At 32.6% G+C, this 26,605-nt stretch overlaps 1 protein-coding gene across 4 annotated transcripts; it reads right to left on the bottom strand.

Moving 5' to 3' along the window:
- Window positions 1–1,016: 1,016 nt before the first annotated feature.
- DBF4 (DBF4 zinc finger) lies at window positions 1,017–26,605 on the bottom strand. Of its 4 annotated transcripts, XM_015599815.2 has the most exons (13): window positions 26,287–26,605; window positions 24,880–25,052; window positions 18,991–19,170; window positions 17,480–17,530; window positions 16,912–16,981; window positions 16,639–16,715; window positions 11,838–11,874; window positions 11,024–11,069; window positions 10,241–10,330; window positions 8,602–8,730; window positions 7,991–8,102; window positions 4,160–4,284; window positions 1,017–2,181 (listed from the first exon to the last, which is right to left on the bottom strand). In XM_015599815.2, exons 1-13 carry the CDS (start codon window positions 26,330–26,332, stop codon window positions 1,203–1,205), a joined length of 2,115 nt encoding a protein of 704 aa, XP_015455301.1. In that variant the 5' UTR covers window positions 26,333–26,605; the 3' UTR covers window positions 1,017–1,202. The 4 variants fall into 4 exon arrangements, with proteins under 4 accessions (XP_015455301.1, XP_006925777.1, XP_024897951.1 ...); XM_006925715.3 differs by lacking the exon at window positions 10,241–10,330 and having other exon boundaries at window positions 26,287–26,604; XM_025042183.1 differs by lacking the exons at window positions 8,602–8,730; window positions 10,241–10,330.

The following is a 26,605-nucleotide window of genomic DNA, read 5'->3' on the forward strand; positions in this document are numbered from 1 at the left end:
GGGGAATACAGATAGGTAATACTGAAAGGAAAAAAAACCTTCTATAAATTTTCCAAGTTCCATGTTTTTAGACAGCTGTCTATAAAACCTGACATAGATTAACATATACACACATGTATTTGTGACTGAAAATGCTACAGTAATAATTTACAATGGAAACAAGGTTTGCATGTATGCACTGTAAAGGGTATTTCAGTGATCCTGTACTGGTATGAACAATGAAGCTATTGAAAAGTATTTCTTACCGATATTGTCCAAATGGTCAAAAGAATATATACTTCAAGACATATGAACTAATATATTGGGAACTATCCAGGATTTCAAAAAATTAAGACTGGTAATCAGTTAATTTATAGTGACAATGCATTCATTTAATATTCAATGGCACCAATTTTTGTGAAAATTAGTTGTAAACGTCTTACTCTTGTAAGAACATATTCAAAGGCAAATGCCTCCATAACCTGAGTTGAAATTTTTCTTACATTTGAATTTTCTCTAAATTATTCAATCACCAAGTACCTGATCAAAGGCAATCCTTGCATGTTTCAAAACTTCTACTGTTGAATGCTACCCTTCCTCTTTCATTTCCTGACACCAAATTAGAGGGTAGAGCTATTTTTGAAAGAAATTATTACTAAAGGTAATAATTAAGAAGAGTGGAAAAATTATTTCACTCCATATGGTAGCCTGGCTTCTATTTATCCCTACAAATCACCTAACCCCTCAGCGTCAACATACTGGCATAGTCCAACTAGGTCACCCTAAAGTGTAAATGTTTCTGGTAATAATGATTTGCAGGACCCAAAAAGAAATAATTATTTTCCTTTTGTCATGAAATTTAGATTTTAAAAAGCAATGCTTGTTTTGCTATCACAGGAATCTGTTTCGATAGACAATAGATATAACCAGAATATCCAAATTTATAACACTAAATTTGGATATTCTTGAAATTTCACTTGAAATTAGTCTTCAGTGTCAAAAAGCAAACTTGTAATAATTAGAAAACAATTATGAACATGATATGTAAAATAAGTCAGTTTATTCTACAATTTTTCTACTGTGTAGAAAAATGCAAACACAACCTTTATTGTTAACATTTACATTTGGTTCTGTAAACAAAATTGGCAAAAAAACAAAGAATTTTCTATGTATTTATATAAATTTCAAGAATATTTATCACTTCTGAAAATTATTTCTTAAGTCTAAAAGCCAGTAAATGTAGAAGTTGAAGGGGAAGAGAAAAACATTGACAACAGATTTGAATTTTCCTCTTCCCAAATACCTAAAATATCACATATACTACTGTTTTCAGTGTAGCTTGTAAAACCCAAAAATTCTGACTTCTCTTCACTAGTCTGAAATAAGTCCAGTAGAGACTGTACTGGTGAACTACAAATTCTGCTTTCCTCTTGTGTAATAAGACATTCAGTTCTTTTCTCATCTAATTCCACATTTGGTTCCAGATTTTTTTTATTTCTTCCTAATAATATTTTCACTTTTCGATGAATCTTACAAGGTGAATTATCTGTATTCTTGATGTCACATTCATTAGGGTCTTCTGGACAACTTCGGGATGGACTCATTGCCTGAAATGTTAGATGCTCCTGTGAACTGTTTAATGCTAACTGACCAGAAACATGACCAAATACTGAATGAAGGTCCTTTTCCTTCTGATCCTTTCCTGAAAAAAGCACAGTATCTGACTTTTGTTTTGGTTGAGATGCACAATTATCCATACTGAAATCAGAAACTTGTATAGATGCCTGTAGCCTACATGGACAGTGATCTACCCTTAGTTCTTCCAAGTCATTTTCATTTGTAATTAATTTATGTTCGGAAATATCAAGAATGCATCCCTTTTCATTTTTATCTGAAAGCAGATGTGTAAAATTTTGTTTTATGTCATTTTCAGCTGGATTTAACAGGAAACATTTATTAGTTGTTTTCTCATCAAGTTCTCTCAATTCAACTGAAGGGTGGGGGATGTGTTCTGAAATAAACACAAGCTTTTGTTCAGGTTCCTGGGTTTCTTTATATAGAAAACTCTGCTTGATCACCTGTACATTATCTTCCTTAAAGTCTTTCTGAGAAATAAGTTGCAATTCTAGTTTTTCTTTGGGTTCGGGTTTTTTCAGGACATTTGCAGTAACAGGAGACAGGGACCCAATGCTGTATTTTATTCTTTATAGGAGGAAAAGAAAAAAAATAAAATTGCTATCAAACATTTCTGAGTAGTTAAAAATTAGTAAAAATCTTAAAATTATCTACAAAACTTATCTAACTTAGACATTACAAAAATACAGAAATCTTAACATTCAGCCAAGTTTACTTTAGATGTTTTGGAAGTAATAAAACTTTAGATATAGCTGAAAGCTCTAGTGTACCCTTCTCTCCATTCTTCATCCCCATTCCTTCTAGAGATAACCAGTATCTTGAATTTGGTGTTTAGAATTATTTTAATCATTTAAGTCCAAGAAGATGATAGAAAGAGATTTGGGTCTCTGTAATTTTTTCATTATCCTGAAAAATTTCATAATTTTATGCTTTGATTTATATTAATGTTATATCTTCATTTTAGTTAGCAATGTGGAAAATGAGTATTTATTGGGAAACCTAAGACAGAGGCAGTTATTTATTTATCTACTTATTTACTTATTTATAGTTAAGTATAAAATATCTAATATCATACTGAGCCAGAAACTTGGCATCTTTATACTTATAAAGATGACAAATTACTAATCCTTAAGTTTCACACACATATTTGAACTGAAACCCTCTTCTTCATGGAGCCTCTTGATATCCTTGGGATGCTAGTTTGTATTAGACAATCCTAAAGAGGAAGAAACTTAACCAGCTTACTAATTGTTTTGTTATACATGTCATAGACAACAGAGGAATATAGAATTCCACCTCTCCCTTCAAAACCAGAATGGTTCCTTTTACATTTATTTTATTTATACTTTCACTTAAGATTCCTCTGGAACAAACAGAGGATAAAAAGATCTAAAAACCCTTGTCCAACACTGCTCTTTTTAAAGTCTAGAGATGTTCAAGTGACTTACCCAGAGATTAAAACTGTGCATATAATAACAGATAATTTTAAGGAATAACCAACTTATACATTCCTAGTTAGAATTTTGCTGCAGATTGAGTTTTTAGGGAATTCTACATTTTTACAGTAGCCCATATAATTTTAATATTTGGAAATATGCCTCCTCTCCAAATTGTATTTTAAATTAGTCATGAACAACTATTCTGAATGTTATAGAAATATGAGGTTTAGGAATTATCTACCTACATATAGTCGAAAAAACTTTCTAGTTAATTTTCAGAAGCTGTAATTTAGTATCACATTTTTTAATCTTCTTTATGCCTTAAAAGTAGTCTAAAACAGACAAAAAGGACTGAATAACAGTATATACTGAGTTATTACCAGTTCCCAGGGTATATCCATATGAAAAACATTTCTTTTTATTTTAGGTTTATGGGAATAATCTAACCAAGATCATTCTGTTGATGTGCAGTCATTGAACATTGAACAGTACGGCATTTACACTCAAAAGTCCTGTTAGTATCTGTAGTAAATTTATAGGCAAGTCGAGTTTAAGCAGAAATATTTAGTAAAAGTATAAAGACTTAATAAGAGGTAAATGGTAAATGAGGAATGCTCCTTAAAACTTAATATTAACTAAAAATTCTAGCTATTTTAGTCCAAGCTGATGATAAACTTCATGGCTTTACACCAGGGGTTGACAAACTATATAGCACATGGGCCAAATCTAGTTTGCTATCTATTTTTCTAAATAAGGTTTCACTGGAATACAGCTAGTCTCACTCATTTTACATACTGTCTGTGCTGCTTTCATTGTACAATGGCAAAGCTAAATAACTGCAACAGACATCTTATGGCTCATAAAGCCTAAAATATTACTATCTGGTTCTCCATAGGAAAAAGTTTGCCAACTCCTCTATTAGATTATAATATTAAGAAGATGACCTTAAAATCTAAGGTAAGCACTTTTGGTAATGGAGAAAGGAGAGGAAAGAAATAATCAGTTCTTTACACCCTCACAATATATATTCCTTTACAAAGAGGAAACTTTGGATTTGAGTTTAATATTCCAGTAAAATTTAAAACTTAGGTTGATAACTTACTTACCTTTTTTTCTTAGGCACTTCCTTTTCATATTCCACAAAGTCAAAAACTAACTTTGATACGATATCATCAACAACTTGATAGTGATTACTCTGTGCAAAGTTCCTGTGTTGCTCAGTTAAAAGATGCTAAAAAAAAAAAAGCACATGAATCATAAAATTATATTTTAAACCAACAGATAACCTTTTAGTTCAGATTTTCTATTATTTACAATGTTGTTAAAATAAAGTTTCTAATAACTACTCCAAAGAAATGTCTTTTTACTAGAACTTCAAAGGATTTTAAGAAGTAAAATAAAAGTAAAAACTAAAACTACAGTTGACCCGTGAATGCAGGAGTTGGGTCGCCAACTCCCCTGCAGCTGAAAAATTCATGTAACTTTTGATTCTCCCAAAACTTAACCATACCAATTGTCCCTCAGTATCTACAGAATATTGGTTCCAGGACCCCACCTCAGATACCAAAATCTGAGAATGCTTAAGTTCCCTAAATAAAATGACACAGATCGATACATACACTTGGACTTCCACATCCATGGACTCCCAACCTCTGATCAAAAACAGTACAGGTATTTACTGAAAAAATCCACATGTAAGTGAATCCACACAGTTCAAACCTGTTTCTTCAAGGGTTAACTGTACTTTAGTTTTCAGTGTTCTGTTTTTCAATGAAAAAAGTAGAGTACTAATTTGTGGTTTCAACGAACTGAAATCAAATGAGCTATATCAGAAAATGAAGATAAAAATGGAGGAAAACAACATTAACATTTAACATTTAGAGTGTGCAGATACTTTTGAAAACACTTTTCCCTTTATTATTTTATTTTATCCTTATAAAACTACCACTAAGGTAGGGCTTATAAAATATTCAGTGAGCAAAATGGTATAATTTAATATATAAGAATTGAAAACAAGAATCTATAATGTAGATTAAACAAACAAAATGCTGTAAAGGAACAGTTTTGAAAGGCACAAACAAATGACCTCAATTGGCCAGTGCTTATAATGGAAAGTACAGAGAAGTTATTCTCAATCTTAAGAGTGGTCAAGAACAAAAGTAAATAAGTTCAGTGTACTGGAATAAAACTCACAGGTACAAAGTTCCTTCTGAATAGGTGAAATCTCCAGGCTAACTTTATCATTTGTCAGCTGATCAGGGAATTATATCTAAAAGTCCGTATACCAAGATGATCATGGAAGAACCTCAGTTCTGTTTCCCTAGTTTCATATAATTTTAACTTTTGATGATCTGATTGTATTTCCAAAAACTAAAATCTCCATTTCTCACAAAAGACACAGCACAGTTGACCCCTGAGTAACTTGGTAGTTAGGGGCACAAAACCCCCGCCAGTCAAAAAATCTGTGTACAACTTTGACTCCTCAAATACTAATAGCCTATTGTTGACCAGAAACCTTACCGATAACAGTCAATTAACACATATTTTGTATATTATATACTGTATTTTTACAATAAGCTAAAGTTACTAGAAATCAAAAGAAAATTAACAGTATTGGACATTTGTCATCTGTTTCAAGATGAATCATCTGTCAGTACTACATCAATATTTCATATAATATAAAATACTGTAGATATTGTTATATGTATTACCAACAGTATACATAAAAGATGAAAAAATAATGTGAAAAAGAAGTTCATATTTATTTACAGGTCTAAAAATTCATGCATTGATAACAAAGCAACAATTTCACTGCTTCACATTAGCCTAGTATAACTAATACAATTGCTTCACAGCAGTAAAGAAATCTCCAAAAATTTTTCCAGTATATTTATTGGGAAAAAAAAAATTCTGTGTACAAGTGGACTTGCACAATTCAAACCCGTGTTGTTCAAGGGTCAACTGGATTCTGGAATATATATGTATTCTTTCCTTAGCTTGCAAAATTTACCACATACAAGTTACATATATCCAGTAATGTTAAACAAATTAAAAATTATTAAAATTTAAAAAGAAACATTAACTCTTTAAGTTCAGATTCAGCTTATTCATGCTCTTGGGAGGAAAAATAATTAACTGAAATAAATTAAGAAAAACAATCACAACTTTTGTGTAGTTCCCCATTACCTCCACCTAGTTCTTATCCTGTGTTGATTTAAATGTCACTTTCTGAGTTTAGTCTTTTGTGACCCTCATTCTCGTTAAGTACTCTCATTATTTATTATCATTATACTTTATACTTCACTTTTGTGACAGTCATCCCACTTGCAAATACATGTTTTATATCTATCTTCTCTGCCAGATCAAAAGATGTATAAGGGTAGGGAATATGTCTGCCTTGTTAATCTCTAATAATCAAATTTGTTAAATGAATGCCTTGATACATTTCTTCATTAGACACTAAATAGCACATACACAAAAAACTGTAAAAAAAAATTTTTTAAGTATCAATCCCCAAAACTACTTTCACTAATTTTCATTCCTTGTGGCAACCAGTGACCAAGGTTTTCATTTTTTTTTTTTAGCCCCAATATTCTCTGAGCATCAAATTAGGATAACAAACTGATATTAAGGAAAGCATCCATTCCAGATTATGCTACTGCAACAAGAGCAAAATAAAATTTAAGGACCAATCTATAATTTAAATTTTCTAAATGGTTTTTAGGAAGGGAAATATTTCTGATAGTTTAGCTTCTGATTAAAAATAATTTTAAATTGTATTTTTCTCTTTATTAAATAAATAAAACAAAATGACACAAAACACTAATATACTTTGGGTTATAAAACAAACTTCAATTTAGAGAAGAGGTAGTTTATAAATCAAATATTTAAAATTTTTCTATCTCTTAAACTTTTCCACCATCTTCTACCAAAACCAAGCACCAAAAAATACATCTACTATTATAAAAATTAACAATTCAAATTATAACAGCTAACATTTAATAAGCACAGTGTCAAGCACTGTCCAAAATCACATAAACAAGATAGCCAGGATTCAAATCTGGGCAGCCTGGATCCAAAACTCTTTTTTTTTTATTTTTTACATCAGTTTACAAACTATAATAGTTCTCATCTTTAACTTTTTCTTCGTTCCATATATCCTTACAATTATTCTATTTCTCTTTCTGCTACTTAAAAGAATTGTCTCCACTTTCTTCTCATCTTTCTATTAGTTTTTTAATTGCTCAGGCCTGAAATATTGGTCACCTTTGACTTGTTTTCTCTCATCCTCAACATCTAATCCACTGGCAATTCCTCTTGGTATCATTTTTAAATTATACCCACAATCTGACCACGTTGCATAATTTCTACCACGGCTTAGTCTAGGCTACTATCTTCTGTTCGTTATTCCCATCAATCAGTTTAATTTAGCACTTTTGCATTATTTATTTCAATATTCACAAGTCCTGTTGCCCCCTCAACTTCTCCCAGACCTCTATTTAAATATCACCTACTCGGTTAGGTATTCCTTATTTAGTCTAAATAAATAGCAACATCCCCAATTCCTGCTTTATATTTTCTCATAGCACTGATCCAATATTTTCTCTATATACATCATTATTCTTTTATCCTACGGTTACAGCTCTCTTCTCCCCCTCCACGGAATGTAATCTTCACAAGGGCAGGAAATTGGTCTCTTTGTTCAATGCTATTAGCCCAGAGCAGTGATTCGTACACAGTAGAGGCACAATAACTATTCGTGGAATAAATAAATGATTTTTTCAATATATATTTCCTCGTTCGGTTCTTAAAATTTCATATAATTCTATCAAAAAGAAATACATATCACTTAGTAATTTATCAAGTTGTAAACCACAATCAGATATTTATTCATAGTTTCAGACATATCAACCCCCAAAATATAAAATCACATTTACGGTTTCAAGATCTTCATATTTTTGCAAGCAACATTCACAATATCCTTTTTTTTTCTTCTCTTTCAACTGGAGTTGAACTGGGATTCCACATTTATCGCCATCTGTTTGGATTCTGATGGAAATACATGAATTAACTGCTGAATATAAGGAATAATTTTAAAATTTATAGGCTCCTCCTATCAAACAGAATCTACCACAATCTGCACAGAGATTTATATCAACAAATACTTTTAACCACATATTTTCTAAACATGTGGTTTAAACAATTCAAATTATAACAGCTAACAACTGAAAAGCAAACTAAGAATATTATTATTCTGGAAATGTTTCAGATCACTTAAGGAAAACAACACATTCTCATTATTTGCAAATATTTTTGAGCCCCCCCCTCCAATCTATAAATGTCTGTGGCACATTGGAGAGATTTGGACTTCATATCTAGCAAATGGGCAATAAAAATATACAGAGGGAAACCATAATAGTGATCACGCACACGCACACACACACACACGCACACGCACACGCACACGCACACGCACACGCACACACTCCATGGCATTAAATAATTTTAATGTTTAAAATGATAAAAATTACTTGAAGGTTAAACCAACCTTAGTTTAACCTGAGTCTGCTTTTGGATGCTAGATGGCTTATCTACATCAAATGGACTGGAGGGCTTCTGAATAGAATAATTTATAAAAGGCATATTGGTCAGCTGAAGATAAAATGGTCTATAAAGTCTAAAAGAATAAAAAGAAAAATACATGAAATTCTTCATGATGAAAGAAAACATGTTGAAGTCATATTTCAAAAATAATTCATATGGAATTTGAAATAACAGAAATCAATCAGGCTTCCTTTTCCAATTCTAGACCTAACTTTTTTTAACATCATTATTTTTAAATTGTGGTAAAACACACCTAAAGTTTACTCCTAACCATTTTTAAGTGTACAGTTCTGTTGCATTAAGTACATTCACAATGTTTTCCAACCTTTAACACCATCCATCTCCAGATTCTGCTCATCTTGTAAAATTGAAACTCTATATTCGTTAAACAATTTTCCACTCTCTCTTTCCTGTCAGCTTCTGACAACAACCATTCTTTTTGTCTCTAAGAATTTAATGACTCTAGGTACCTCATTGAGTGTAATTATGCAGTTCTTTTCCTCTTATTTCACTTAGCATAATATCCTCAAAAAGTTCATCTATGTTGTAGCATGTGTCAGAATTTCATTCCTTTTTAAGGCTGAATATTCCATTTTATGTATCACATTATCCATTCATCTGTTAACATTTGGGTTGCTTCTGCCTTTCAGCTATTGTGCATAGTGCTGCTATAGACATATACGTGCATTTATCTCTTCGAGACCCTGCTTTCAATTATATTTGATATATACCCAGAAGTGAATTGCTAGATCATGTGGTAGTTCTAATTTTTTGAGGACCCTCCACAGTTTTCCATAGGGAATGTACCATTTTACAATCCCAACAATGCACAAGAGTTTCAATTTCTCCACATCCTCACCAACAGTTTTTTTTTAAGTTGCCATCTGAATGGTTGAGATGGTAGTACCTCATGTGGTATTGACTTGCATTTCTCTGATGGTTAGTGATACTGAACATCTTTTCATATGTCTGTTAGCAATCTGCATATCTTTGGAGAAAAGTCCTTTGCCCATTTTTTAATTAAGTCATTTGATTTTCTGTTGTTGACTTCTATATATTATATAACGCTTTATTAGATATGTGATTTGCGTATATCTTCTTCCATTTCATGGGTTGCCTTTGCTCTGTTGTGGCCTTTGGTGCATGGAAATTTATAATTTTGATATAGTCCAATTCCTTTTATCTTTTGTTACTTGTGCTTTTGGTGTCATATTTACAAAATCACTGTCAAATCCAATGAATATCATAAAGCTTTCATTCTGTTTTTTTTCCCAAGAGTTTTACAGTTTTAGGTCTTCAGTCCATTCTGAATTAATTTTATATGTGGTATAAAATTAAGGCTCGATTTCATTCTTTTACATGAGGATATCCAATTTTCCAAATACCATTTGTTGAAAAGACTGTCCTTTTCCCACTGAATGATTTTGGCATCTTTGTCAACAATCTTTTGACCATACATGCAAAGATCTATTTCAGAGCTCTTTATTCTATCCTACTTGTCTATATATTTGTCTTTATGTCTGTACCAAACTGTTTTGATGACTGTAGCTTTGTAATAAGTTTTGAAAAAACAAAGTGTAGACCTCCAACTTCGGTCTTCCTTTTCAAGACTGTTTTGGGTGTTCAGGGTCCTGTGACATTCCATATGAATTTTAGGATGGATTTTTCTTTTTCTGCAAAAAAAGCCATTGGGATTTTGATAGGGATTGCAATGAATCTGCATGAACATCGCATGTCTTTCCATTTATTGGTGCTTTCTCTAGGCCTAATTTTGAATTGAATCTTTTTCCTCCATGGCAACACATTTCATAAAGAGAAGCATTCAACACCTCCGTGAGTGCCAAAGAGAATCATTCATCTGAATGAATAACTGGAAAGTCAAGAGAAAATAATCTGATTCTCCCATGCCAAATTAATTTACTTATATTTTAATCTTCATTAAGATCATCTTATAAAATATCAGAGTTAATTTAGAAAAACTACCAAATTAGATGTAGATTTAGATTTTATTTCTAAATAACACCTAATAATTTCTTTTTCAGAAATGCAGACAAAATCAAGTAGTAGATATAAACCACAAAGTACTACATTCATCCAGAGAATGGTTATTTGAAATACTAAAAAAAGTGAGTTGGTCTCAAGATTGTTCTAAACTAGATATTCAAGAAATTATTATTTACAACATAGTGTAACTAAATTTAGTCCTTGAACACAAATTAATGTTACTTTCTGTAACTTGTGCCACTTGTCAATTAGTATAATATAAATCTAACACAAAGGGACCTCACAGTATTAATGAAAATATCTTAGTTATTTTCTTTTTCAATATTGTATTTAAATCATAGAGATTAAACTTGGATACTTACTGGTTCATATCTTCCACTTTTACAAAAGGCTTTTTGAGTCTACCTGCTTGAGAACATATAAAACATAATATTAGATACTTACACATCCATTCATTTTTTTTAAAAAAACACAAAACTACTCTGGCTAAAAAAAAAAACCCAACTATGGATCCATTATCCACTTCATTTCAATTAGAAGTTTTAAGCCTCAGGTGAGGTATTTAACAATATCGACCCATTCCAAAATAACACACTGTCTATAGTCTGAGATTCTTAAAACTAAATGGATCCCTCAAAGGATCTATGAATAAAATCCAGGAAGATTAAGAGCTAAAACAGGAAAAAAGTCCAACTCTTACTTTTATGAACCTCTATATTAAACGTTCTTCAATTATGCATATAAGCAACAGGGTCACAGTATCACCAGTGCCTATAATTTTGACGCCAACTGAAATAGGTATTTTCATAGTATATTAATTATTACAGATATTTCAAAGTATCATTTGTGTTCATCACTTCAAAATTATAGTAGTAATTAGAAACACTGTTAGAACTTGATTTTAATGTGTGATAAAAGAATATCACTATTTCATTATTAAAAAATATTCTGATAACTGAATTTCAATATAATTATTTTAGTAGTCTAATAATTTCTTTAAAATGTTTTAAAAAATATTATTCTGAGAAGGACTGCCACAGGGGCCCATATTTTTTAAAAAGATGAAACACTGAGTAAGTCATTTAAAGGGTTGTTTACATGATTTCCAATATTTTTATATGGTACATTCTATTTTCTAAAGCAAATAAACACATTTAAGAATATCAAAATACTTACTTCTTGCTTTCTGTATGCCAATGCCTACTCTTTTCCCCTAAAAATAAATAGGTATAATGAGAATACTGGGTTTGAAAGTACACTGAAAATAAAATATCAACTGCAGTTGTGCTCAATATCCTCAAGATAAAAAAATCATACAGGAAAATAACTATATAAAAGAAAGCTGATTACTTAAGTTTTGTGGGGAAAAAGAGAAAAACTTGCTTTTTAAAATCAACTTAACCAAATATATGAAAAGAAACGATCATTCAAGAATTAAAGACCTTATCCAAGGGGAATCGCATTTAGTGATACAAGATCTCTTTCACAATATACCTAACTAGTACTGTGCATTCTAGCTAAATTGTTTTTGTCTTCATAGAAAGAAATCAATCAATAAAGAAAAAGTACAGTTAATGAAATAATCTAAAAATAGTCATTTAAGTTATTTTTATGTACTTATTTGGCAAAACCTTTGTAATAAACTGAACGATGGAATTATTGAAAAATGTATTATGGTCTGTCAATTCCAGTCAAGATGGAATACATGCAATATGGTCAATTATTTCCACTGATTACAACTAAAAACTCTGGACAGAATATCATAAGCTTACCTGTGGACTAAAAAGTAAACAAAAGCAGGCATATTGAAGAAAAAAGTAAAAACTCAGAGAGGGGGTAAACTTTTAAGGGGATAAACTTCCCATCCTCCCCACTGCCAGCATTTCTCTTGCAATGTTGCATTCAGGATGGATCTATAGTCATGGAACTGGCAGCAATAGAGGAGCCGGTGGCTAAAACTCCTATATAAACTCCATATTTCTAGATAGAAAAAAACAAGTGAAGAGGTATCTGCAGTCTGAAGAGTTCAGAGAGAATCCTTTTATTACTTCTTTCTTTTCTCCCACAGTTTTTCCCTGAGGGTGGGTCCCAGTTATGAAATTGCAGTTTTAACAGTGCCACAGGCAGCTAAAATTGAGAAACCCCGACTTTCTGATCAGAGAAACTAGAAAAAGGCCCATTGCTGACTGACTAGAGAGTGAACAGGAAACCACAGAGTAAAAAGCTATTCCCTGTATAAACCCACATAAGTACCAGGCTTAACTCTAAGCTGCATATGCTAAAGACAGACCCAAAGCAGCATATTCAGGGCTTTGAAAATGGAGCTAAGATTCAAACCACTGCCCAAGTCTTGGACTAACCTATAAGTGATGCATGTGCAGAACAAACAGAAACCTGAATACAAGTCTTTGAAAACTGAAACAGATTAGAACTGCCACCTACAGATATTGAGATAGAACTGATAGTTTGAACAAAACTGGATGATTGCCTAAAAAAATGACAGCAACAACAAAATTGGCACTCTCCAGAGTATTATAACAGATCTAGGGTCTACGCAATATAATATTTACATATATTATGTTTATTATACAGTCAAAACTTTTTTGACATATTAAGAACCAAGAAAATATGATCAGTTTTTGAGAGAAAAAGACAATTAGTTTCCAACACTAAGATGTTCCTAATGTTGGATATAAAAGAAAAAGACTTTAAAGGTAAACATACTTAAAATGAATGGAAAGATATAAGTTCTCAGCAGAAAAAAAAAACATAATAGAGAACCAAATGGAAATTGTAAAACTGAAAAATACATGATCTGAAGTACAGAAGTCGCTGTATTTCACTTCACACAGTGAAATGTCAGTGAACTTGAAGATGAATAAAAAGCTTCAATCCAGTGAATAGAGGAAAAAAAAGATTGAAAAAAATGAAAAGAGCCTCAGGGAACCAACAGGTACCCCACATTCCAGCTACAATAAATATAAAAAGGTCTGATATTAGTGTTACTGGAGTTATACAGAGAGACAACGGTGAAGAAAATAATCTTTAAACAAAATAGCCAAAATTTCCCAAACATAATTTATCAATTCAAGAAGCTCAGTGAACAGCAAACAGAATAATCTCAAAGTAAACCATGCCTTGGCCTATTACAATCAAACTGCTGAAAACCTAAGATAAAGAAAAAATCTTGACAGCACACATTACATATAAAGAATAATTCAAATGACTAAAGATTTCCCATCAGAATCCATGGAAGCCAAAATACAATTGTAGAACACCTGTACAGTGCTGAAATAAAGACATTCTCAGATGGAGGAAACCTATGAGAAGTCATTGCCAACAAACCTGCTTTTAAATAATGCAGAAAATTCCAGGCCCAGAGAACCTGGGCCTACAAAAACTGGTCTAGAAAACAGAAGCAGAAATACATCCCAGCATTTTATGAGGGCAGCATTACTTACTCTGACACTAAAACTAAAGACATCAAAAGAGAAAGACAACCAATATTCCTCGTGTACATAATATGCAAAAAATCTTCAAGAAAATAAGTTTCAGGTAAACTGATGAAAAGCTCAAAGCACTTTAAGTAGTAGAGCAAAATATATTTATCCAACTTACAAACAAGAGTATTTATGAAATATAATTAATATATGTTTTACATGTATCAGTGTGTACAAGATTTATATATATTCATTCGAGAACCATAAATGCATCTTCATTAAAAAGTTTTATGTTTTACTACTTGGCAAACCAAAAGTAATACAGAAACATTTTTTTTTTCACATATAAAAAAAGTTTTAAGTATTGGAATCAAGTTGAACAATTATATATCCTGGATTATACAGTTATTTAGTATTCCTATCCTTTTCATTTAGGGAGAAAAGATCTTTTTTCACAGCTATTTAGCACAGCTTTTTATTGTTTTCCTAATGGCTGACACACAATAGGCACTGAGTATTTGTTGAATACTGAATGAATAATGAATACAGTATTTGTTCAACACTGGGTTACATGTGTTAACAAAACTCAATGTTGAAAGAGAAAAGACATGCTCTGAAAACCCTCATGGAGCTTATATCAGATTCAAGGCAGAGATCAGGCACTGAAACGTGCTAAAAGAGTATCTTTCAAGTCTTCCCTTCTCCTTCTGTTACTACCTTAAAGAAGCCGAAGAAATCAACCTCTCTCCTGATTACTGACATAAAATCCCAGAATACTTTTGAACTTTGGACTGTGACCTATTAGAAGGCTGTAAAATCAATTTAGAGAGCTGTGACCAGTATTTTTTTTAAATAAAGAGAATACTATAGAATTATTGGTATGAATCACATTAAGGGTTAAGATTGTTTCACGAAACTTTTGTTTCAGATATGTACTTACACACCTGGGTGTATAAACAGACTTGATATGTGTGTGTATTTAGAGTCCATAAATGTCCTTTAGGGTTTAAATTTTCATACATTTATTTCTATATATAATCCAAACAATCATAAAGTACAATAGCATAGACAGCATATTTCAATAAAGGACTCCCCACTCATCATTTTACAAAAATTTGGAAACAGCCACTTGAAATTTTTTTACTTATAAAGACAGCATTTACTTACTTATAAAGTATTGCCTGTTTTATTTAAATATTAAGTGAATTATCTGCTGCTTTCTGCAAATTGTCCATACCTTATGAGAACGTCACAAAGATTTGAACGTCACAAAGATTTTATGAATCTTTGTATATAACATGCATATACAGCATAGTCATGATGTAAAATGTTTCTTAATGAAAATTGTGTTGAAGAGAGTCGGTCTCACCAGCAAATATTCTTTATTGGCAACCAGAAGAGCTTTCCAAATACATATGCAACCAGTTACCCTCCTAGTAATAATCTCAATAATTTTCCAAACCTTTTAAGATAAAATCTAACTCTTTTATACAGTGTATAGTCTCCTTTATACTACCTGAACTTGCTAATTTTTCCAGCTTCATTTCTTGTCATTATTCCACTCAATAATCAAGTTATATGAAAACAGAGAAAATTTCCAAAACATCCTACTTATAACTTCATGTCTTTATATATACTCTTCTGTAACATTTATTTTCTTTTTAGAGTATAGTAATTTAAGGATTGAGTGAAGAAAAAAATAGACCACAAAAGAATGCTCAGAGATATGAAAACCATGAGGAAGCTAAGAGATAAGATCCAGAAGAAAATAGGTAAGTTCAAGGAGAAAATAGACGATAGCTGAGAGAACCAATATGACTGGTTTTAAAAAGTGTTTTTGGAAATTGGTCAGTAGTTTTATACCTCATAGGTCGAAGAGTGAATGGAAAGTATAAAAGGAACTTTGAGAAGTTTGGATTATATAAAGATTGGACAGTAGGTAGGTAGGTAGGTATGGATGAGAGATGGAGGTTTTATCGTATGTTTTAAATGGATTGATTACGTATAGAGGCTTCGAAAAGGAAACTAGTAAAAAGGGAAGAGATTGAAAATACGAGAACATTAGGTCTAACAGAGTGCAATGTCCAATGTACTTGTTTAACAAATATTTTGAGGTAAGGCCAGAGTCATACCATACAACAAAATTTTGCTATTCTATCATCTAGAGCAGTTGGAAAGTATATTTCCTATTCATGTTCCCCAAAGGAATATATTATTTATATTAAAATCTCATGCAATAGGAAAATTGTGGTGTTTTCCTTCAGAATAAACGACATTATCCATTAAAAGCAGCAGCAACCAAAGAAGAAGAAAACAAAACTATGACACCATCTTAGGAACAATTTTTACCTTGTGAGTAAATTCTAAAGTTAAACAATATATAATTTATTCAAATAGCAGAAACATGCATACAGTACACAAGCTTATCCCTATTCTGGCAATAATGTTTATTTACTATTTGGCCAGAAAAATCTACAGATATGTAAACAAAAACAGAGCTTGATCACTTTAATTGTAAATTAAGGAAAATAACATACCACATCTCTTACAGGAGTGCTTGATTTCTTGAGTAAATACAATTCTTTTTTCTTTTGTTCAATGTAGTATCTAATGTCTTTATTAAAAGAAAGAAGGGTTTAAGATTAGCATTTTTATCTTTTGAGTGAAACACTGTTATTTTCTTTCAATTGTATTAAATTTACATGAAAGAATTACCATTATAGGTATCTCCTTATGTAAAGTCTGGAACCAAGGGAATGAGATGGATACTTACAAGAAATATTGTCAAAAAACAAGGATAAAATCCTTACCATCAATATGAAGAATTTTCACTCCCCATGATAAGGCATTTGATAATATACTATTTGAAGGAATAAAATCCTGTAAAAAAAAAAAGGTTTGATAGTTTTTCTAGAAAATTACTATTTTAAATGAGTTTAATTTAAAAATAATTTGGAGTTTAATGTCACTGAGGTGGTTATTGAGAACAGATCCTATAGTAATGAGGACAACAACAGCAATGAGGACGTCAGTTTCTTTTGGAAATTCTAAAATCCATCCTGCTTAATATATTCCCATATTATTTACAATGAGTATGCACTGTAGCCTTATAGTTAATAGTTTCAATAAATTATTCCATTTGAAAATATAAAAATGCCACAAGCTTCAGAAGTCTCCAGTAATATTTTAAAAGGCCACAAGATGGAGATGTTTCTTCATGAAAAGTAGATTCTGTTCTTCATAAAAAGAGAAACATGCTGATATTTAAGGCTTTTCCTACTACAAATGAGTAAAGAAAGGTTTCAAGAACATCTCTATTTTGTACTTGAGTTTTTAATAATAGAATATACACTGTGAATTTTTAAAGTTCCTACTTACATGGTCCTTGATAGCTTTTTCAACTAATAATTTTCCTCTGCTCAAACACACCTATAAAAGACCAGAGAACAATCAAACATAAAGTTATAATATAATGCCTCACTGGAAAAGGTTTAAAAAAATAGCTAAATAAAAACAGATACATTTTAACATAAATATAAAATTTAAAATAAATTTTATTTGTACAAGTTTTAATGACTACTGTCAAAATAAATGTATGGTAAAAAGTGGTCTTCTTAGGGTCTTTGTAGTAAGAGCTATTAAAAAGTTTGTCTTTTCTGGGTGATGCAACTAACCTCAACTGAACGACACCGAAGGTCAGTTCTATAGTAAATTCTATTCAACATGAAAAATAAAATAGCTAGGTTCCTCTAAAATTGTCTATTTTTACATTTGAGTTCCCCATTAAACTGAAGATCTAAGAATATGAATAAACTGTATATACTGATTTACATGGTATTTCACCTTTTAAAATAAAATACTAGGAAAAGCAATTGAAATGCTACAGGCGACAATTAATTTGGATCTAGTCACTGGTATATAATCTCATTCCTCCAATAAAACATTAACTGAAAGAATGGATAAGCCTTCCTTGGTCTCCTCTCCTCGACTTTTTTCTTCGATGTATTCGTCTATTTTTTCAAGTGATATCTTTTATATAACTCATTTCTTCTGTTTCCCCCTATTTTTCCTGCTTTCCAAATGGCTTCAGTAGGTAAAAATGATAATTACTTTTCAATCTGAGATAAATGTTTTACTTTTTTAATCACTTCCTCTCCACACCTAATCAGTTTAATTTATCCTTCACTGTATCTCCTAACATACTGGCAATGGAGTGGTAGGGATGTGATGTCAGTAAGTCTAGAACAGCGCGGTTAGCAAATTTTCCTGTAAAGAGCTAGACAGTACCTGTTTTAGGCTCTGCAGGCCATATAGTCTATTGCAACTATCCAATTCTGCCTTTACAGCAGGAAAGCAACCAGTTAATATATAAACAAATGGGTATGGCTATGTGCCAATAAAACTTTATTTATGGACAATAAAACTGAATTCCAAATAATTTCCACTTGCCAAAAAATATTAATTTTTCTCCAACCATTTGAAAATGTAAAAACCATGCTTAGCTTGTAGGCTGTTAAAAAACAGGTAGCAGGCTGGATTTGGCTTGTGCCCATAGTTTGCTAATCCCTGCTCTGAAACAAACAAAAGGTTTTCATTTCTTCTTGAAAATAATGATCACTTTTACTTTTTAGTTGTAAATTACTCTAAAAAATAAAAACCATCCCTAAATGCAAGGGTATATTTTAGGAGTAAGAGCATAACCACAGAAGTACTATTAAGAGAAAAATCACCTTTCTATAAGTCAGCAACATTATAAAGGACCAGAAAGCCACACAATGCAAATATTGTTCTACCTAAGTGAACTCTGTTGCCAGCTTGCTCTTGAAAATCATGAGATCCTCAAGCTACAGCCTTTCTGATAAGTCTCAAAGCATATTTAAGAGACTTACTGAATCTGGAGACTTAAATGAACTTCCATCATGGCTGGGATGAGGTGAAGTGGTTTCTACAGTATATGCAGATTCTGGACTGGGTACAGGAGAAATTCGTCCAAAGGTTTGTGCAAATTTAGCTTCCTTTTTATTTGAAATAAGATAACTAATATCTTTGCTGAGAAATTCTTCAACCCGCTAAAGGAAAACAAAGTATTTTTAAGTCATATAAACCATATACTGTTTCACATGCTAAGCACAGATAAAATGCCAATTTGATGCAGTTAACATTTTGTAAACTGGTAGTTTTTATATTGCATTCTTCTGAATCTAGAACTCTAAGAAAGTACTATAGGAGTTCCAATCACAACATGACACCATATTCCAGATACTATTTTTAAGTACTTTATATATTCTAAATAATTTAATCCACTCAACAACCCCATGGTACCAGTAACTACATTTTGTGGAGAAGAAAATCGAAGAGAAGTGACTTGCCTAAGGTTACACCAGTAGTAAGTGATAGAATTTGAAAACATACTCTGATTCAAGTCAATGCTCTAGAGCAGGACTACCCAGTAGAACTTACTGCAATGATGGAAATGTTTTTCATCATCATTATCTAATAAGGTAGCAACTTGCCACATGCGGCTACTGAGTACTTACAACGCAATTAATGTGACCAAGGAACTGAATTTTAAATTTAAATTAACTTAAATTTAAATAACTATATGAGACCGACTACTGTTTTGGACAGCACAGTTCAAAATCATAAAGTTATAATATTAATCTTTGCATAGGACAAACTAAAGGCAAGGAGGAAATCCTAACCCTTAGGAGTTTAAGACTGAAGAGAATTTCCCCACTAAAATGTTTGAAAACCACTACTTAAATGCCTGAATTTATAAACACATGTAGCAAAGTCAATATTATCAAAAGTTGCTCTCACCCAAGGGGTGGAAAATTAAACTAAGTAGAAATAAATACTACAAATCAGTAACTATCTGCATAAATCAAGGACTTGTACAATATTCTAAACAGCTCTAATTTGTACAGGATCGCAAAATATAAATAGGGATAATAAAAGAAAGTAACAGATGAATTAATTTCATCTAAGCATTAAGCAGATTTGCTAAGACCAGTGCCCCCTCCCCCACCTTGGTTAAATGCAAATCCCTGATCCCTTTTTCTCTGAGCAACACTTTCATTAACTAGTAAATAAATTAAGTATCCACATTTATTTATTCCAAATACCTACATGGGTCAGCAGAAATATAAACAATTTACACATCAAATACTTTCTTCGTTTTCATAGATATGTGGCCCTAGCACTGTCACAGGTTCCAATCTTACAAGAGAAGCCCAATCTCTTACGTGATTTTAAAATTGTGATAAAACATATATAACATAAAATTTACCATTTTAAACAATTTTAGGTGTTCAACTCAGTAGCAATAAACACATTCATAATATTGTGCAACCATCACCACTATCCATTTCCAGAACTTTTTCATCATTCCAAGCTGAAACTCTGTACACATTGAACAATAACTCCCCATTCTCCCCTCTCCCCAATCCCTTTTAATATCTATTTTACTTTGTTTCTATGATTTTGACTATTCTAGGTACCTCATATAAGTGGAATCCTATATTTGTCCTTTTGTGTCTGGCTTATTTCACTTAGTTAGCACAATGTTTTCAAGGTTCACTCATATTGGAACATGAGTCAAATTTCATTTCTTTTCAAGGCTGAATGATATTCCATTGTATGTATATACATTTTGTTTATCCATTTGTTGATAACATCTGGGTTGCTTCCGCCTTTTGGCTATTGTGAATTACGTTGCTATGAACATGGGTATACAAATCTCTCTTTAAGACCCTGCTTTCAATCATTTTAGGTATATACCCAGAAGCAAAACTGCTTGATCTTATGGTAATTCTATTTTTAATTTTTTGAGGAACCATTGTACTGTTTATCAGAGCAGTTGCACCATTTTTCAATCCTATGAAAAGGGTTTGTTTCCCCATATCCTCGCCAACACTTTTTTGATAGCAACCATCCTAATAGATGTGAGATGGTATCTCATGTGGTTTTGGTTTGTATTTCCCTAATGATGAGTGATGTTGACCATCTTTTCATGTGCTTATTGCCCATTTGTAATCTTTGGAGAAATGTCCATTCAAGTCCTTTGCTCATTTTTTAATCAGGTTATTTTTTGTTGTTGAGTTGTAGTAGTTTATAAATTCTGGACACTAATCCCTCATCAGGTATGTGATTTGCGAATACCTTTTTCTCCCATTCTGTGGGTTGTCTTTTCACCCTCTTGATAAGGTGTTCTTTGATGCACAAAACCTTTTCATTTTTACGAAGTCCAATTCATCTATTTTTTCATTTGTTGCCTGTGCTTTTGGTGTCATATCCAAGGAATCAATGTCAAATCCAATGTCATAAAGATTTTTCACTATACATTCTTCTAAGAGTTTTAGGTCTCATGATTAGATCTTGATCCATTTTTAATTAATTTTAGCAGAGTAAGGATACAACTTCATTCTTTTGCATGTAGATATCCAGTTTTCCTAGCATCAGTTGTTGAAAAGATTGTCCTTTCAATGAATGGTCTTGACACCCCTGCTGAAAATCAATTGCCCACATATGCAAGGGTTGATTTCTGGGCTCTCTATTCTATTGCATTGGTCTGTATGTTTGCCCTTATGCTGGTACGACATATTTCCTTTGGTTTTCCATTTCCTATAGCTGGAGTTATAACTCTTTAGTAGTGAATAAAATATTGTTTACAAGTTGGCCCCAATATAACATTGTTTCTTGCCATTTCCCCCATCTAAATCCGAAGCTCATTATAATGTAATATTAGCAGTTGCTTTAAAAAAAATCATGTTTTAAATATGCCCTTTGCTCTACTCAGTTTGTCCATTCTGCCTAATATATTCCTACTAGGCTTTCAAGACTCAGCTCAAACTTTTTTCCCCCCGCTTCTTTAATTCCACCCCCCCCACTTCCACCCCTGACCTACGGATGTTGCTGTCTCCCTTTTTAAGAACTGGATCTCTAAAGGCGGGGCATCTGCCCCCATGGGGGCAGCGCGCACCTGGGGTCTGGCGCACCCAGGGTTTGGTCCATAGTTCCACTGGGGCGCGAACCCAGAACCTTCTGCGTGTAAAGCAGACGTGCTAACTGTTATACTATGGAGCCACTCCCTCAGCTCAAGCTTTATCTCTGCTATAGCCTAAGATTCCTAAAGGCAGAGTTAATCATTTCCATCTCTGTATTATAATAGAAATTTCTACATAATTTCTGGTAAAGCATTGATAATGCTACATTGTAAATTATTTAGGTGTCTGATGTTCCCACAGACTGAGAATTCCTAGAGGACTAGACAACCTCTTATTTTTGTATCCCCAGCATATAAAATAATGCTGACATATGGGAGAATCCCAGGGAATAATTTTTGAATGAATTTCCACATGCCCAAATTATCATCATTCTTCAAAGCTGAGTTCAAATTGTGTTTGTACAACGGCCTCCACGAGTTCTCATTTGGAAGTACTCTCTTTGACATTCTATGTTGTATTAAAATCAGCTGTACCCATGTCATCTCTACCGAGCTGAGGACAGAATGGACATCACATTTATTTTTGAATCTACCAAAACACTTAATACCATGCTCTGTACTGTTGACTTAGTTTTATCATGGTTTTCAATCTATTAGCTATTGTTATTTTCTGATTACTCAATGTCATAATGAACATTAAACAAGTAACTCTGTCTTCAAGTTCATGATATGGCAAGGTATCTGTCCTTATATCTCTATTCTTTTCCAAGTGCCTTATTTTAGCCCAAACTGTTTAGACATGGACCTAAATGCGGTTGGTTCCATGTCTTTTTAAGATGTTTCTGTAACAGCTACTTTCCTTGCCACAAAGATATTTCCCCATTATGTCAGACTTCACTGCTGTGCTTTCAATGGTTGAATTTGTCAGAAGTGCACTCTCCAGATAAATGGGGTATTTAGATGTTTTCATTAATACTAGAGAAAACAAATGCATAAAGTGGACAATTAAAAAAAGGACAACAATGTAATAATCTGAAGCAAGAGAAATTACAAAAGGATAAAGGGCCTAAGTAACACTAAAAATTAATAAGCATAATCCTTTCAAGGAATATCTATTCAACTAAGTAGTTGTTAAAGTTGAATCTTAAAACTCTTAGTGTCTAGAGGTCAAAGTTCCTTTACAGTTCACTAGGAGATTTTCATAAAGTGTTCTTAGTGATAGAAATGGTAAGGTCTAGTGACAGAAATCAGGACATCAAAGAATACTGGAAAGATAGTGTGGGCGGAGATCAGAATTTGAATAAAATTTTTTTTAAAAAGAGAAATTAAGGAATAAAGTTAATAGATCAAATCCAGTTGAAAATCAACACCTTGGGGGAAAATTTTGAAACTTATCCTCTTAATATCCCCTTACTTCATTAGTCTACTTCAATTTAGGGTAAAATTTGAAGTATTTATAAAACTAAAAGTCTCTATTATCTAATGCCTAAGTTAATTCAAAATTTGTTTCTTGCAAGTGCCTCAGGAATTGATGTGAGAATGAGAAGAGAAAACGGGCATTACAAGGAGTCTCTGCACTAGCTTCTATACTGCTATTTGAGCTAGAGGAGTTCCCTTTTCAATAGCTTTACACAGTAGACTCCTAAATATGATTTTGTTTGAAGGATTCCACTGCTAAAAACACAAATCTAAAATCATTGATTTAGATCAGAAGGGTTAGTGGGTTATTATATCATATTTGAGAAAGCTGTGAAACTGTATTAGATAATTTCTTTGTAACCATTATTTGCTAGAGAAACAGAATGGTGCAGTACCATATCAGTCTAGGAATTAGGAGGCTAAGCCTACCCTGGGCCAGTCATTTAACTTCTCTGGATCCATAAGTACCTAATTTCTAAAATGAAGGAGTCTGTAGGTGGTACAGTCAATATGGTGGCAGGTATATAAAATATAACCTTTTGGAATGCAGTCATATGGTCATTATGATATATGCTACTATTATGACAAATATATAACAATGTTTTAAGAAAATAGCGAAAAAAGTAGAATAACTTTTCAAAGATAAATACACTATCACAACAATAAACAATTCCAAGAAACCTGTTATATGTTCTGCAAATCTCTATTCTAGGAATGACAGGATCTATTCAAATTACTCAAAGTTGTTAACCTTGACAAATTTAAAGTGCAGCAGAAATCTTTTTAACAAGAATTAGGGAGTAAACTCAACTTTACTTGCTAAAATTTACCTAATATTAACCTTAATCCTAAGAAAATCTTAGAATTTTACCTGAATTTTGTAATTTCTTAATCATTTACTCAATGTATAAGGTAAGAAAGGAGCAAGTTTTCCATATTCTTAATCCAAACTTGTTCCCTCAATGACAAGTTTTCTGTTGTGACTGTAACTCAAGAGTAATTGTAACTTTTAAGTTTCCCGTGTTCTGTAAATAACATTTTTATTGTTATACTAATCCATACAAATTTATGTAGCTCCCCAATAATCATAATGGAGTTCTTGCTATCTGTAAGATATCCCAACATTACAATGAGAAGGCAATTAGCAGTTCCACCAGGACAAGGGAGTCTCACTTCTCACACTTTGTCAACTTTACACTAAACTAATTGATAATCACAGAAATCTGAAAGTTTTGTCAGGCTACAAAAGGTTAAAAGATAGTTTTTCATTAATGACATACATTTGGTAAAAATTTTAAGCTTAGTGCTTATATGGTTACAAGTTTTCCAAAATAAAAAATTTAAATGATTACATATTCTAGAAAGTACTAGTTACAAATTGTTCCTTTTTTGTCAGTTTATGGTTTTGACTTACCCCTCCCAGATCCTTAATGTCCTTTTGCAGTTTTTCAGATATGGTGACAGAAGGTAAGTCAATGTAAAATACTTTTCCCCAAAGTGGCTTATATTTGGATTTTTCTGGTTTGTTATCAGTTTTCAGACATTTCAAAGATGGTCTGTTTTTTTCATTTTTGACTTGGATTCCACCTATTGTTTAAAAAATTTAGAATTACATCATGTTTTCTGCAGATAGAAAATTTTTACTAATTTAAAAACATTTCTTTATACAATGATATCAGAGGGGGAAATCTTTATTCCTTCAACTTAAGTCATTAGGATTTTAGTGTATTTCTTTGTAGTATCACTTAGGATAATGGCAAATTTCCTATATATTTTAAGATACTATACTGTAAAACAACTATTTTTCAGTCAATAGTTGAATTTACAGCTGAATATTCAGATGTTTGTGTTTTATGTATATGGAATCTTATTGAAAAGATTTTCCTCTTTAGGCTGTAAACTCTACAGGGTATGAGCATTTGCCATTCTGCTGAACATTCAGAAATTGTGCTTAAAATGTTAAACACATAGCAATGCGAGAAATCTGTTACTCAGAATGACTTAGTCGTCCTCAAAGGTTCCTGCTCAAGGTTTAGTTCCATACGGTTTGTCTGTATATTAAGAACTAAAATTTCCATTTGAAGAACCAAATCACCACTTATTTCATCATTTCCTTTGACGAGATCTGAGATCTAAACAACTGCTTTAAAAATTAACTGAGAACACAATCCGTTCATAAGTTGAAGATTTATTGTGTGTGTGTGAGTGTATATATATACACATATATATAATAGGAGTATATATATACACACATAATATACAGATTAAAAAGGAAAGCTTAGAGGTTGGAATGTTTTACCAAATAAAGTGAATGGAAATGGAAGTTTGCTTTTGTTTGTTTGTCTATAATGTTAAAAACAGTAATGGTATGTTTAAAATACAAATACTTTCTCTTTACGAGAACATAAGAGTAAGACCAAAAATCTACCTACAATCACCCAATTTAATCGTGAAGCGAAAAGCCAGGAGCATATCTGCTTTTGAGGATCCAGCTACAGGCTCAAAGGGCCTAAGCCGAGTCTCAGCATCTGTGGGAGCCCCACAGAGTTCCCGGGTCTGCACAGTTTTCTAGTTTTACAACCAACTGCACCACCTGGAATTTGGGGGCCGCAGGAGGGCCGTGAAGAGCGCGAGAGGCCGGGCAGGGATCCGTCCCTTTTTGAGGCAAAACTCTTAACCGAGCCATCCTCAGGCCAGAGAAGGACGCACAAGGCAGAGAAAAAAAAAAAAAGCCGGGACCCGAAAGAACTCTGAAGACAACGATGGAATCACGGGAGAGGTAATGATCAAAGAGACTGAAAGAGGAGGAGGGATTTCATACCCTGGAAATGTCCTTTGCTGTGGATCCTCATAGCTCCGGAGTTCATGGCAGCCGCCCGGCACCTACATGCTGCGTCCGGGGAGGGTGTCGCGCCGGACGGTCGAGAAAACACGGTTCCTCAAGGCCCGTAGACCGGCCAGTTGCCTCTTCCCTTCCGCGGATTATCACACCCACGCCGTAGACACAGGGCTTCCTCCTGCTGGGTTTCCAGGGCAGGACCCAGCTTCAAGGCGCGGAAGAGGAAGAGGAAAAGCACAAACGAGTGGACTGCGGCGGTTGAAGATTTGAAAACGCGTCACGCGGCCGCGGCGCCGATACG

This window comes from Pteropus alecto, unplaced genomic scaffold (assembly GCF_000325575.1).
Source record: "Pteropus alecto unplaced genomic scaffold, ASM32557v1 scaffold69, whole genome shotgun sequence".
NCBI lineage: Eukaryota > Metazoa > Chordata > Mammalia > Chiroptera > Pteropodidae > Pteropus > Pteropus alecto.